The following is a 12,275-nucleotide window of genomic DNA, read 5'->3' on the forward strand; positions in this document are numbered from 1 at the left end:
TTTTAAGTCCCATTTGTTTATTTTTGTTTTTATTTCTGTTACTCTAGGAGGTGGGTCAAAAAGATCTTGCTGTGGTTTATGTCAAAAAGTGTTTTTCCTATGTTTTCCTCTAAGAGTTTTATAGTGTCTGGTCTTACATTTAAGTCTTTAATCCATTTGGAGTTTATTTTTGTGTACGGTGTTAGGGAGTGTTCTAATTTCATTCTTTTACATGTAGCTGTCCAGTTTTCCCAGCACCACTTATCGAAGAGGCTGTCTTTTCTCCATTGTATGTTCTTGCCTCCTTTGTCGTAAATTAGGTGCCCATCTGTGCGTGGGTTTATCTCTGGGCATTCTATCTTGTACCATTGACCTATATTTCTGTTTTTGTGCCAGTACTATACTGTCTTGATTACGGTAGCTTTGTGGTATAGTTTGAAGTTGGGGAGACTGATTCCTCCAGCTCCATTTTTCTTTCTCAAGATTGCTTTGGCTATTGGGGTCTTTTGTGCTTCCATACGAGATGTAAAATTTTTTGTTCTAATTCTGTGAAGAATGCCATTGGTAGTTTGATAGGGATTGCGTTGAATCTGTAGATTACTTTGGGTAGTATAGTCATTTTCACAATATTGATTCTTCCAATCCAAGAACATGGTATATTTCTCCATCTGTTTATGTCATCTTTGATTTCTTTCATCAGTGTTTTATAGTTTTCCGAGTACAGGTCTTTTGCCTCCTTAGGCAGGTTTATTCCTAGGTATTTTATTCTTTTTTGTTGCAATGGTCAATGGGAGTGTTTCCTTAATTTCTCTTTCTGGTTTTTCGTTGTTGGTGTATAGGAATGCCAGAGATTTCTGTGCATTAATTTTGTATCCTGCAACCTTACCAAATTCATTGATTAGTTGTAGTAGTTTTCTGGTGGCATCTTTAGGATTATCTATGTATAGTATCATGTCATCATCAAACAGTGACAGTTTTACTTCTTCTTTTCCAATTTGTATTCCTTTTGTTTCTTTTTCTTCTCTGATTGCTGTGGCTAGAACTTCCAAAACTATGTTGAATAAGAGTGGCGAGAGTGGACATCCTTGTCTAGTTCCTGATCTTAGAGGAAATGCTTTCAGTTTTTCACCATTGAGTATGATGCTCACTGTGGGTTTGTCGTATATGGCGTTTATTATGTTGAGGTTGGTTCCCTCTATGCCCATTTTCTGGAGAGTTTTTATCATAAATGGGTGTTGAATTTTGTCAGAAGCTTTTTCTGCATCTATTGAGATGATCATATAGCTTTATTCCTTAATTTGTTAATGTGGTGTATCACATTGACTGATTTGCATATATTGAAAAATCCTTGCATCCCTGGGATAAATCCCACTTGATCATGGTGTATGATCCTTTTAATGTGATGTTGGATTCTGTTTGATAGTATTTTGTTCAGGATTTTTGCATCTATGTTCATCAGTGATATTGGTCTATAATTTTCTTTTTTTTGTGGTATCTTTTTCTGGTTTTGGTATCAGGGTGATGGTGGCTTCGTAGAATGAATTTGGGAGTGTTTCTCTCTCTGCAATTTTTTGGAAGAGTTTGAGAAGGACCGGTGTTAGCTCTTCTCTAAATATTTGATAGAATTCACCTGTGAAAACAACTGGTCCTGGACTTTTGTTTGTTGTAAGATTTTTAATTATGGTTTCAATTTCATTACTTGTGATAGGTCTGTTTATATTTTCTAATTCTTCCTGGTTCAGTCTTGGAAAATTGTACCTTTCCAAGAGTTTGTCCATTTCTTCGTGGTTGTCCATTTTATTGGCATATAGTTGTTTGTAGTAGTCTTTTATAATCCTTTGTATTTCTGCAGTGTCAATTGTGATTTCTCCCTTTTCATTTTTAATTTTATTGATTTGCATCCTTTCCCTTTTTTTCTTAATGAGTCTGGCTAAGGGTTTATCAATTTTGTTTATCTTCTCAAAGAACCAGCTTTTAGTTTTATTGATGTTTGCTATTGTTTTCTTCTTTTCTATTTCATTTATTTATGCTCTGATCTTTAAGATGTCTTTCCTTCTACTGACTTTGGGTTTTCTTTTTTCTTCTTTCTCTAGTTGTTTTAAGTGTAGGGTTAAATTGTTTATTTGAGATTTTTCTTGTTTCTTGAAATGAGATTGAATTGCTATAAACTTCCCTCTTAGAACTGCTTTTGCTGCATCCCATAGATTTTGGGTCGTCGTGTTTTTGTTGTCATTTGTCTCTAGCTATTTTTTGATTTCCTCTTTGATTTCTTCCGTGATCTCTTGGTTATTTAGTAGCGCACTGATTAGCCTCCATGTATTTGTGTTTTTTACAGTTTTTTTTCCTGTAATTGATTTCCAATCTCATAGCGTTGTGGTCAGAAAAGATGCTTGATACAATTTCAATTTTCTTAAATTTTCTGAGGCTTGATTTGTAACCTAAGATGTGATCTGTCCTGGAGAATGTTCCGTTTGTACTTGAGAAGAAAGTGTCTTCTGCCAATTTTAGGTGGAATGTTCTATAAATATAAATTAGATCTATCTGGTCTATTGTGTCATTTAAAGCTTGTGTTACCTTATTTATTTTCTGTTTGGATGATCTGTCCATTGGGGTGAGTGGGGTGTTAAAGTCACCTACTCTTATTGTATTACTATCGATTTGTCCTTTCATGGTTGTTAGCATTTGCCTTATGTATTGAGGTGCTCCTATGTTGGGTGCATAAATATATTGTTATATCTTCTTCTTGGATAAATCTTTGATCATTATGTAGTGTCCCTCTTTATCACTTGTAACAGTCTTTATTTTAAAGTCTGTTTTACCTGATATGAGTATTGCTACTCCAGCTTTCTTTTCATTTCCATTTGCATGGAATATCTTTTTCCATCCCTTCACTTTCAGTATGTATGTGTCCCTAGGTCTGAAGTGGGTCTCTTGTAGACAGCATATATATAGGTTTGTTTTTGTATCCATTCAGCCAGTCTGTGTCTTTTGTTTGGGGCATTTAATCCATTTACATTCAAGGTTATTATTGATATGTATGTTCCTATTACCATTTTCTTAATTGTTTTGGGTTTGTTTTTGTGGGTCTTTTTCTTCTCTTGTGTTTCCCGCCTAAAGAAGTTTCTTTAGCCTTTGCTGTAAAGCTGGTTTGGTGGTGCTGAATTCTCTTATCTTTTGCTTGTCTGAAAAGCTTTTGACTTCTCCATCGAATCTGAATGAGATCCTTGCTGGGTAGAGTAATCTTGGTTATAGGTTTTTCTCTTTCATCACTTTAAGTATATCCTGCCACTCCCTTCTGGCCTGCAGAGTTTCCACTGAAAAATCAGCTGATAACCTTATGAGGATTCCTTTGTATGTTATTTTTTTGTTTTTCCCTTGCTGCTTTTAATATTTTTTCTTTGAATTTAATTTTTGTTAGTTTGATTAATATGTGTCTTGGTGTGTTTTCCGTAGGGTTTATCCTGTATAGGATTCTCTGTGCTTCTTGGGCTTGGGTGACTCTTTCCTTTCCCATGTTAGGGAAGTTTTCGACTATAATCTCTTCAAATATTTTCTCAGACCCTTTCTTTTTCTCTTCTTCTTCTGGGACCCCTATAATTCGAATGTTTGTGTGTTTAGTGTTGTCCCAGAAGTCTCTGAGATTGTCTTCAATTCTCTTCATTCTTTTTTCTTTATTCTGCTCCTCAGCAGTTATTTCCACTATTTTGTCTCCCAGGTCACTTATCTGTTCTTCTGCCTCAGTTATTCTGTTATTGATTCCTTCTAGTGTATTTTTCATTTCAGTTATTGTGTTGTTCATCTGTGTTTGTTTGTTCTTCAGTTCTTCTAGATCTTTTTTAGACATTTCTTGTATTTTCTCAATCCGTGCCTCCATTCTATTTCCAAGATTCTGGATCATCTTTACTATCATTACTCTGAATTCTTTTTCAGGTAGATTGCCTCCTATTTCCTCTTCATTTTTTTGGTCTTATAGGTTTTTACCTTGCTCCTTCATCTGTGACATATTTTTTTGCCTTCTCTTTTTTTTTTTTTTTTTTTTTAATGAGTGGGATTGTGTTCCTGTCTTACTGGTTGTTTGGCCTGAGGCTTCCAGCACTGGAGTTTGTAGGCTATTGGGTAGAGCTGGATCTTGGTGCTGAGATGAGGAACTCTGTGAGACCTCACTCTGATGAATATTACCTGGGGTCTGAGGTTCTCTGTTAGTCCAGTGGTTCAGACTTGGAGCTTCTACTGCAGGAGCTTCCGTGCAATCCCCAGCTCATGACCCAAGATCCTGCAAGCCATGTGAGGTGGCAAAAAAAAAGAGAACAATAACAAAGTAAAAAATAAAATTAGACTAGGAAACTTAACAGATATGTTAGAAAGAATATAAAAATGAAAATATAGATGAATCAACAACCGGAAGGTACATCAAGAGCACAATAGTAAAAAAGAGGAGGAGGGAAAAGAAAAAAAAAAGGGGGAGAAGGGAAGGCCTTGGCTGTGGAGGGTGGGGCCTAAGCAAGGGCAAGGTTTGGGTGGTGGGTGGGGCCTATGCTTAGTACCCACAGGGCTGGAAAAGGCCCTGGGGCTGTGGGGGCTGGGGCTTAGGTTCAAGAAACAGAAGGCGCCCAGGCATGCCCCCCACCCCTGGTCTCAGAGGACAGGGGACCTCACCTGGGAGCCCAGCAGGCTTCCTGGGCTCGATTGGGCAGGGCAAACACCCTCCTCTCCTCTCCTGCTCCTCCAGTGTGGGAGGGCCCCTCCTACCTGCCTCTCCTGATCTCCCTGACCTCCCTCCTATGCTCCCAGGACCCATGCAGGGCTTTGGAGGGGGGGTACCCTCTTGGGAGCTCAGCAGGCTCCCCAGCCCGAGTGGGCCAAGCGATCACCCTCTACTCCTGTCCTGCTCTTCCCGGAGAGTCCCTCCCACCTGCCTCTCCTGATCTTCCCTGCCTCAGGGGTGCCAATCCTGTCTGGCTTCCACTTCTCCTCCCCTGTCAGTCCCCCTACGTCCTACTGGTTCACTTTGGGGTTCCTCCCATCTCCTTGGGCGTTGGAGTCCCCCACCAGCTGAGGGAAGGCGCCCTATTTGTGGGGAGAAGCTAACTCCACGTCTTCCCACACTGCCATCTTGACTCCAGCTCCCCAATGAATTCTTAATTTCACATATTTTATTTTTTTCAGTTTTAGTGTATCCAATTTGGTTTTATTAAGAGATCCCATATCTTTGCTTAAATTCTTCATTTTTCATCTATTTTTTGTCATATTGTCCATTTTCTTTTATACATTTATACAAGTTATTTATTTATTTATAAATATTTATTTATTTATTTGCCTGTGCCAGGTCTTAGTTGTGGCACACGGGATCTTCATTGCCGTGTGCGGGATCTTTGTTGCAGCATGTGGGCTCCTTTAGTTGAGGCATGCAGGATCTAGTTCCCTGACCAGGGATCGAACCCGTGCCCCCTGTATTGGGAGCACAGGGTCTTAACCATTGGACCACCAGGGAAGTCCCAAAAGTTATTTTAATGTTTTGTCTGCTAATTATAACATCTAGGTCAACTGTGATTTTGTTTTATTTAATTTTTTTTTCTACTGATCATCAGCTTTTTTTTTCTCATGACTTGTATTAAAAATTCTATAGAAAATAATTGTAGAGGCTGAACTGGTATTATTTTCCTGCAGAAAAACCATGCTTTTCCTTTGTCAGATCGCTAGATTGAGCTGTTGATCAGTTCAATCAGGAGTTGACCTAAGCCAGAGTTTTGTTTCAGAATTATTGAGCTTTAGTTTACCTCTGGTTTCAAATGTCTTTAGAGTGAAAATTGTCCTATTGTATAATAAGGCCCTTCCTATAGCAGCATTCTGGGATATAAGCATCTGAAGACTAAGAAAATCTCTCTCTATGTGCCTTTCTAGCTAAGCCTTTGATTTCTTATGTCACTTCAGACTCAGCAAAAGCATAGGCCGTGGAAAAACCAGCTTTGCATTTGAGGCTCCTCCAGTTTTATGAAGTTCACATAAGTCCACATGACCATTAAAATATCTGTTATTTTCTCCTTACTTCAACAAAGTCCCTCTGCCTATAGCAGGCTCAATCCAATGCCCAATATGTCTATACTTGCTCCCAGAGGCAAAATTAGCTGTTGATCTGTGTTTACCTAGGAAAGGCTCATCCCTTTCTGAAGTTTAATTCCTTTAGACTTATTTGCATCCAAAGTGCTCCTGTATCTTTAAAAGCTTTGTAATTTTTGTAACCTCTGTTTATTTCTATTTACTATAGTGTGAAGGATTGTTTGGCATGTCCTTCTATATCCCAACCAAAAGTGAAATTCTGGAAAAACTATTAAGAGGAGTTGTTTTCATGCAGCGTACACCCAATGCTATGATGCCATAATCATTGATAACTTATAATGGGGAATACTAATATTTTTAAAGTATTTTAATTTTATTTGTTCCTCCTTTTAATTAAAAAATAAAGTTTCAAGAAATAATTTATAAATATAAGAAGATACAATTTTCTTATTTCTAAATGAAAAGTCTACATTTATAAGACATGAATGACATGATTTATAATACCATTTTGTAGAAATGCATTCCATTTTTCTTTTATTTTAGGAATTTTTGGAATGTGCTCATGAAGCCTGCAAAGTACATAATCTTCAGCCTGTTAAATTTTTTCTTGAAAAAATGATTCAGACATATGAGATGATGATTGTTAGACATGGGTAAGATTATAGATTATAGATAGTCTGCCATAGTTAGATGTTGTTTTTTTTTTTTTTTAAATTTTATTTATTTATGGCTGTGTTGGGTCTTCGTTTCTGTGCGAGGGCTTTCTCTAGTTGCGGCAAGTGGGGGCCACTCTTCATCGCGCTGCGCGGGCCTCTCACTATCGCGGCCTCTCTTGTTGCGGAGCACAGGCTCCAGACGCGCAGGCTCAGTAGTTGTGGCTCACGGGCCTAGTTGCTCCGCAGCATGTGGGATCTTCCCAGACCAGGGCTCGAACCCGTGTCCCCTGCATTGGCAGGCAGATTCTCAACCACTGCGCCACCAGGGAAGCCCCCAGATGTTGTTTTTTAAGTTAAACTATTAAAACAACTAAAATTTGTGAACTAAAAGACTCAGCAAACTTTGTATGCTAGGTAGGCTAGGGAACAACGCCCCCCTCCCCACCATCTCCATTCCAGTAGCTTAAAAACAAAGGTTTATTTCTCTCTCATGTTACCTGTCCAAAAAGGAGTTGTAAGGAGTACTCATTCAGTGATGTAGCACTAATGACCACCACAATTTGCCCTTTTGATCATCAAATATGTTATTTGCTCTACTTCATGCACGTAGAACACACTTTTCCTTTCCCAGGGAGACAACCTAAAAGTTCTGATCAATCAATGAACCAGACTCAAAGTATAGGATCTCTAGGTGATGCGTGATAGTTTGTGTATCAGATTTGGAAGCTGTTCTTCTTGCTCCAAAGACCTAAAAGTACAAAGACAAGTTATCTGCCCTGCATACATCCAGTATTATAATAGTGGGTTTACCAGAGCAGGATTATCAGAGCAAATACTCCCATTCAGAAACTGAAGAATAAGAGACAAAGCCAACACTTGTCAGTAGCAGTTCTGAAACCCAGCTGTGCGTGTGGGAGCCCAGTTCCAGAGATAGATTGTGAAACTACTGGAGTTTAAACTTCAGAACCTCTTATTTGTAGAGGCCCCTCCAGGGAGTCATAATCATTTTATATATAATTTATTGGAAAGGGTGTCATTAAAGTGGCGGTGGACATTTTTGTATTTGTAATTACATATATATTTTTTTCCTTAGAAAGCTTTCCCCACCAATTGTATAAACTGAAATCCCCATAAAACCTGGATCTATTTCTGCTTGATTTTGCTCCCTGAGAGAGGCTTTCCAGTAACCTCTGCTCTGTGGACTTTGGTTCAACCTTTTGAGAGGTCTTTCTATCTCCATTTTCTTCCCTGGTCACATGTGAGGTGGACAATAGAGAAAATATCCTTGGGAGCTGAGAAATGTTTTCAGCCCACTTACTGCCTATAGAAAGTTGAAGTCTCAAAGGTCATGATTTTTTTAAATGCAAAATTTAAAAAAAAACAAAACCTTTGTATTATATAAATTTTCAAACATATATAATAATAGAGGGAATTAGTACAGTCAATCCTCATGCATTCAGTACCTAAGAGTCTTCTTTACATCTTAAACATTCACATGTGTTTTAGCCTAGACTCATGGTTTCTTTGTCAGTAAACTCTCTCAAAAACTATTTAATAAGTTTATCTTTATTTGATTCCAGGTAGTTCCATGTGCCAGTAGCCACAACTATAGTCCTTATTAAGTCATACCTTTCTAAACTTCCTTGTAGTATCCTTGAACATATTAGGCTTAGGTGAGAGGGCCCCACCCTTAATCTATTTTCCCTAAATTATCTCACCATCCTGAAATGATTACTGGGAACCATATTAATCTTTCATAGGTTTTAATAAAGTGATACAATGGCCCTACTCTTGATTTGATCCTTGATACTAGGCTGAGTTGATCTTTGTTGTTCAAAGATTTTCTCAATTTATATTTTACCAATTGCAGGTGAGAATAAATTACCTCATTCGATCCCTCAAGTCTCTGAATTTCTCAACTCCCTCTACTTTCATTCCTGCTTGCAAACTGGCCATATTTTCTTAAGCTTATTTCTTTTTGTAGTTCCTTGTTAAATACAGCCATCAGCTGCCAATATATACTAATAATATTCTGTTCACTATCCTTTTCCCTTAAAACTACAATTTCATTAGATATATTATCTATCTTCCAGGTTATCTCAGGGATAAATTTACCAAATGTTTGATCATTGCATAATATTAATTGCCAATCCTTTAGCCGCCACCCACAACCTAGCCTCTAAGCCAGTGCCACTTATTTTAGTCTTTTTTATTACGGCAAGAATGCCTTTTGCCCTTCTAGTTACCAATTTCTATCAATAAGGATGGGCTAGGTTATTCCATAGAAACAATCAGCACCCAAATCTTAGTGACTTAAAAACAAAGATGTATTTCTCATTCGTACTGTTTCCATTATAGTTTAACAGGGAGGTTCTGCTCATCATAATCACTCAGGTCCCAGGCTGTTGGAGCAGCCACCATCTCAACATTGTGCGTCCCAGGTGTGCTAGAGGGAAAGGAGAGCTCTGTAAGGTCCCTCACTGGTAATTATCTATTCCCTAAGAAGCAACACCCATCATTTCCATTTATTACTCCTTAGTCACCTAGTATTCTCGCAAGAGAGTGAGGAATCCTATGCGCCAGGAGAGAGGAGATTCAGAAATTTTTGGCAAAGAGCACTATAGCAAGTGAAATCTTGAGGAAAAGTGAATCTTCTCCTCTCCTCTGCTTAGGAAACCCCAAGTCATTAAAAAAATTTTTTTGAGTATGCAGTTACTAAGTTTCCATTTTCACTTGGAAATTTTTAATTCTCTTGTAGGTAATGGTATTAATGTCGAGAATTTGATTTAGAGATCAATCAATTAAGAAGTTAAATGTATTTCCCTTATATCTGAGAAAAATTAATATAATTTCAAAAATTATATGTAGTAATTATCATAGGGTAAAATTTTATATACCTATATATAGGGAAATAATTTAATTTACCATTATTTTTTAGAATCTTATTGTATAATGACTTCTTTTCCTTAATAGTTTTATGTTAGTAGGAGAGCCTTTTGCTGCTAAAACAAAAGTTCTGCATATGCTGGCTGATACTCTAACTCTTATGAATGAACGTGGCTATGGAGAGGAAGAAAAGGTCATTTATAGGACTGTAAACCCCAAATCCATTACTATGGGCCAACTTTTTGGACAATTTGACCCAGTGTCCCATGAGGTAATCTACAGTATAAACATTCTCCACTCTCATTGACAATGCACATTAAGCCAAGAAATTTGAAATGTTTTTGTATTATCACTTTACAGTTTTTTAAGGACACTTTCCAACTCTTCCTTTTTTCCTCCTCAGTGGACTGATGGTATTGTGGCTAACACTTTTAGAGAATTTGCCTTATCAGAAACACCTGACCGGAAATGGGTTGTATTTGATGGTCCCATTGACACTTTGTGGATAGAGAGCATGAACACAGTATTAGATGATAATAAAAAGGTAAATCATCATGATTAAAAGCAAAACAGATGCACAATATGAATATACTTAACACTACTCAACTGTAAAGTTAAAAATGGTTAATATGGTAAATTTATGTTATTTTTTTTACCACAATTAAAAAAGCAAAGCAGATGCAGATAGGCTTAAACAATGTTATGTGTTCAACAACTAATTATCTCAGACTATATATTTAAAATAAGGGATGCACCAAATTGAATAAGTTTATCAATTATCTTTTCAATGAAAACTATGCTGTAGTAAATTCTTTGCTTAATTTTTTAATTAGAATGAAATATATTAAATTAATGAAATATTAATTCATTAATGAATATATTAATTTAATGAAATATATTAAAATTACTGTATTACTGTATTACTGTACTGTACTGTATTACTGTATTAAAATTACTGTATTAGCAGGAAAGCATAGTAATGTAATGGGTGGCAATAAGTTAAGCGACTACAGTGTTAAGGTTTCCTATAGAACTTTAATATTTTAGAAGAAAATAAAAAGCCCTCATTCTTTTTTTTTTTGTATGGTTTTCTTTATTATTAGCATCTTGCATTAGTATAGTAAATTTGTCACAATTAATGAACATATATTAATACTTATTAACTAAAGCCCATACTTTATATAAATTTCCTTGGGTTTACCTAATCCCACATTTCTGGTTATAGGATCTTATCCAGGATACCATATTTAGTCATCATGTCTCCTTAGGCTTCTCCTGGCCCTCATTCTTTTTTGAAAACATCAGTTGCTTGAGTGCTTATATGTGGTACATTACCTTAAACCTATGAGATATACAAAAAAAGAGAAAATGGAAGTCTTCTAGTATTTATTTTAATTGAGAGATAACATAAGTATAAAATGTGCACTAAGTTTAAGTTTAGATTCTAAGATTTTTTTACATATGTGTACACTCACATAACCATCACCTAAATAAAAGTGCATAAAATTTATTGCCCCCTACAAAGTTCACTCATGTCCCTACCCAATCAATATACCCTCCCCAAGGGGCAATCACTATTCTGACTTCTACTGTGATAAACTAGTTTTACCAGTTCTTGAACTTCATATAAATAGAATCATACTCTTTAGTGTTTTCTTTCATTTGGTCAATATAGTGATCTGTGATATTTATATTGTAGATCCATTTTATTTATTTATTTATTATTCTTTTTGTGTCTGTATTAGTACTCTACTGTGTTAGTATATCACAATTTATTTTTTGCTTTTATGAAATAATTATAATACTAAATAAGCAAACTAATTTAATTAACGTTCAAACATATACTCCAGTACTTTATCATAGGTGGTTAGTCATTTGTTCATATTCTTTCTTTCATTCAGTCAGTCAGTCATATTGATTGAACTAAAGGGGAAAGTAAACAGAGGAGAAATAGTGATGATTCAGAAGAGAGGGGTTAATCAGTCCAGTCAAGTCTAAGGATTCAGAGCCAAATGGAAGGATTGTTTCATATTGGATGAGAAGAGAGCAGGAAAGGTGAATGTATGGCTTTGATAGTGGAAATTTGAAGGCAAATCCTTTTGATGATTTATTTTTCCTTTGTGCAGTGGCAGGCCCTGGTTCTTTGTATACTCAAGGAGAAAGGGGAAGATTTAAATTAGCCATCATGAAAAATGGGAAAGACAGCTGCCTAGGAAAACATAGAAGCATATCTGAGTGTTATGGAGAACCTGATGGAGTTGAAGACCATGAGTTATAAACTATAGTGCCAAAGTCTGCCTTTGTGAGATTTTTCTCTACCAATTTAAGCACCTTGGATGTGGGTGTAGATAATGTTGCCAGACTGGAAATACAGAAAGACTTTAAAGATATTGGCATGAGAACGATAGAAATGCTGGACCATAGAACAGAAGCTACCTAAAGAAAGAAGTAAAAACAACAGGGATATGAAAATCTCTATGAAAATGAAGAGCAAATATAGTAGGAGTCAATGAGTGAGAGAGCTGGATGGAGCAGAGACTTGAATGCTCAGAATTGTGTAGTGTTCCAGGAGAGAAGGTCCCAGGTATCTAAGGTGGATGGCTGGAGTGGAGTAGGGGAGAAGTACGTGAAGACAAGGTAGTTAAATACCGGAGGCAGGGAGCAGGGGTGCTGTAATGAGATGTTTCCCCTTATGAA

At 36.6% G+C, this 12,275-nt stretch overlaps 1 protein-coding gene across 1 annotated transcript in view; it reads left to right on the forward strand.

The window, feature by feature from the left end:
* DNAH12 (dynein axonemal heavy chain 12) overlaps window positions 1-12,275 on the forward strand; it is a 238,068-nt gene that overhangs the window by 120,408 nt on the left and 105,385 nt on the right. Inside the window, exons 30-32 of the mRNA XM_082344611.1 lie at window positions 6,580-6,689; window positions 9,666-9,849; window positions 9,982-10,122. Coding sequence (XP_082200737.1) covers window positions 6,580-6,689; window positions 9,666-9,849; window positions 9,982-10,122 — 435 coding nt within the window. The remainder of the gene's footprint in view (window positions 1-6,579; window positions 6,690-9,665; window positions 9,850-9,981; window positions 10,123-12,275) is intronic.

Source organism: Balaenoptera borealis (genome assembly GCF_965194805.1).
Source record: "Balaenoptera borealis genome assembly, chromosome: 12".
In the NCBI taxonomy this organism is placed as follows: domain Eukaryota; kingdom Metazoa; phylum Chordata; class Mammalia; order Artiodactyla; family Balaenopteridae; genus Balaenoptera; species Balaenoptera borealis.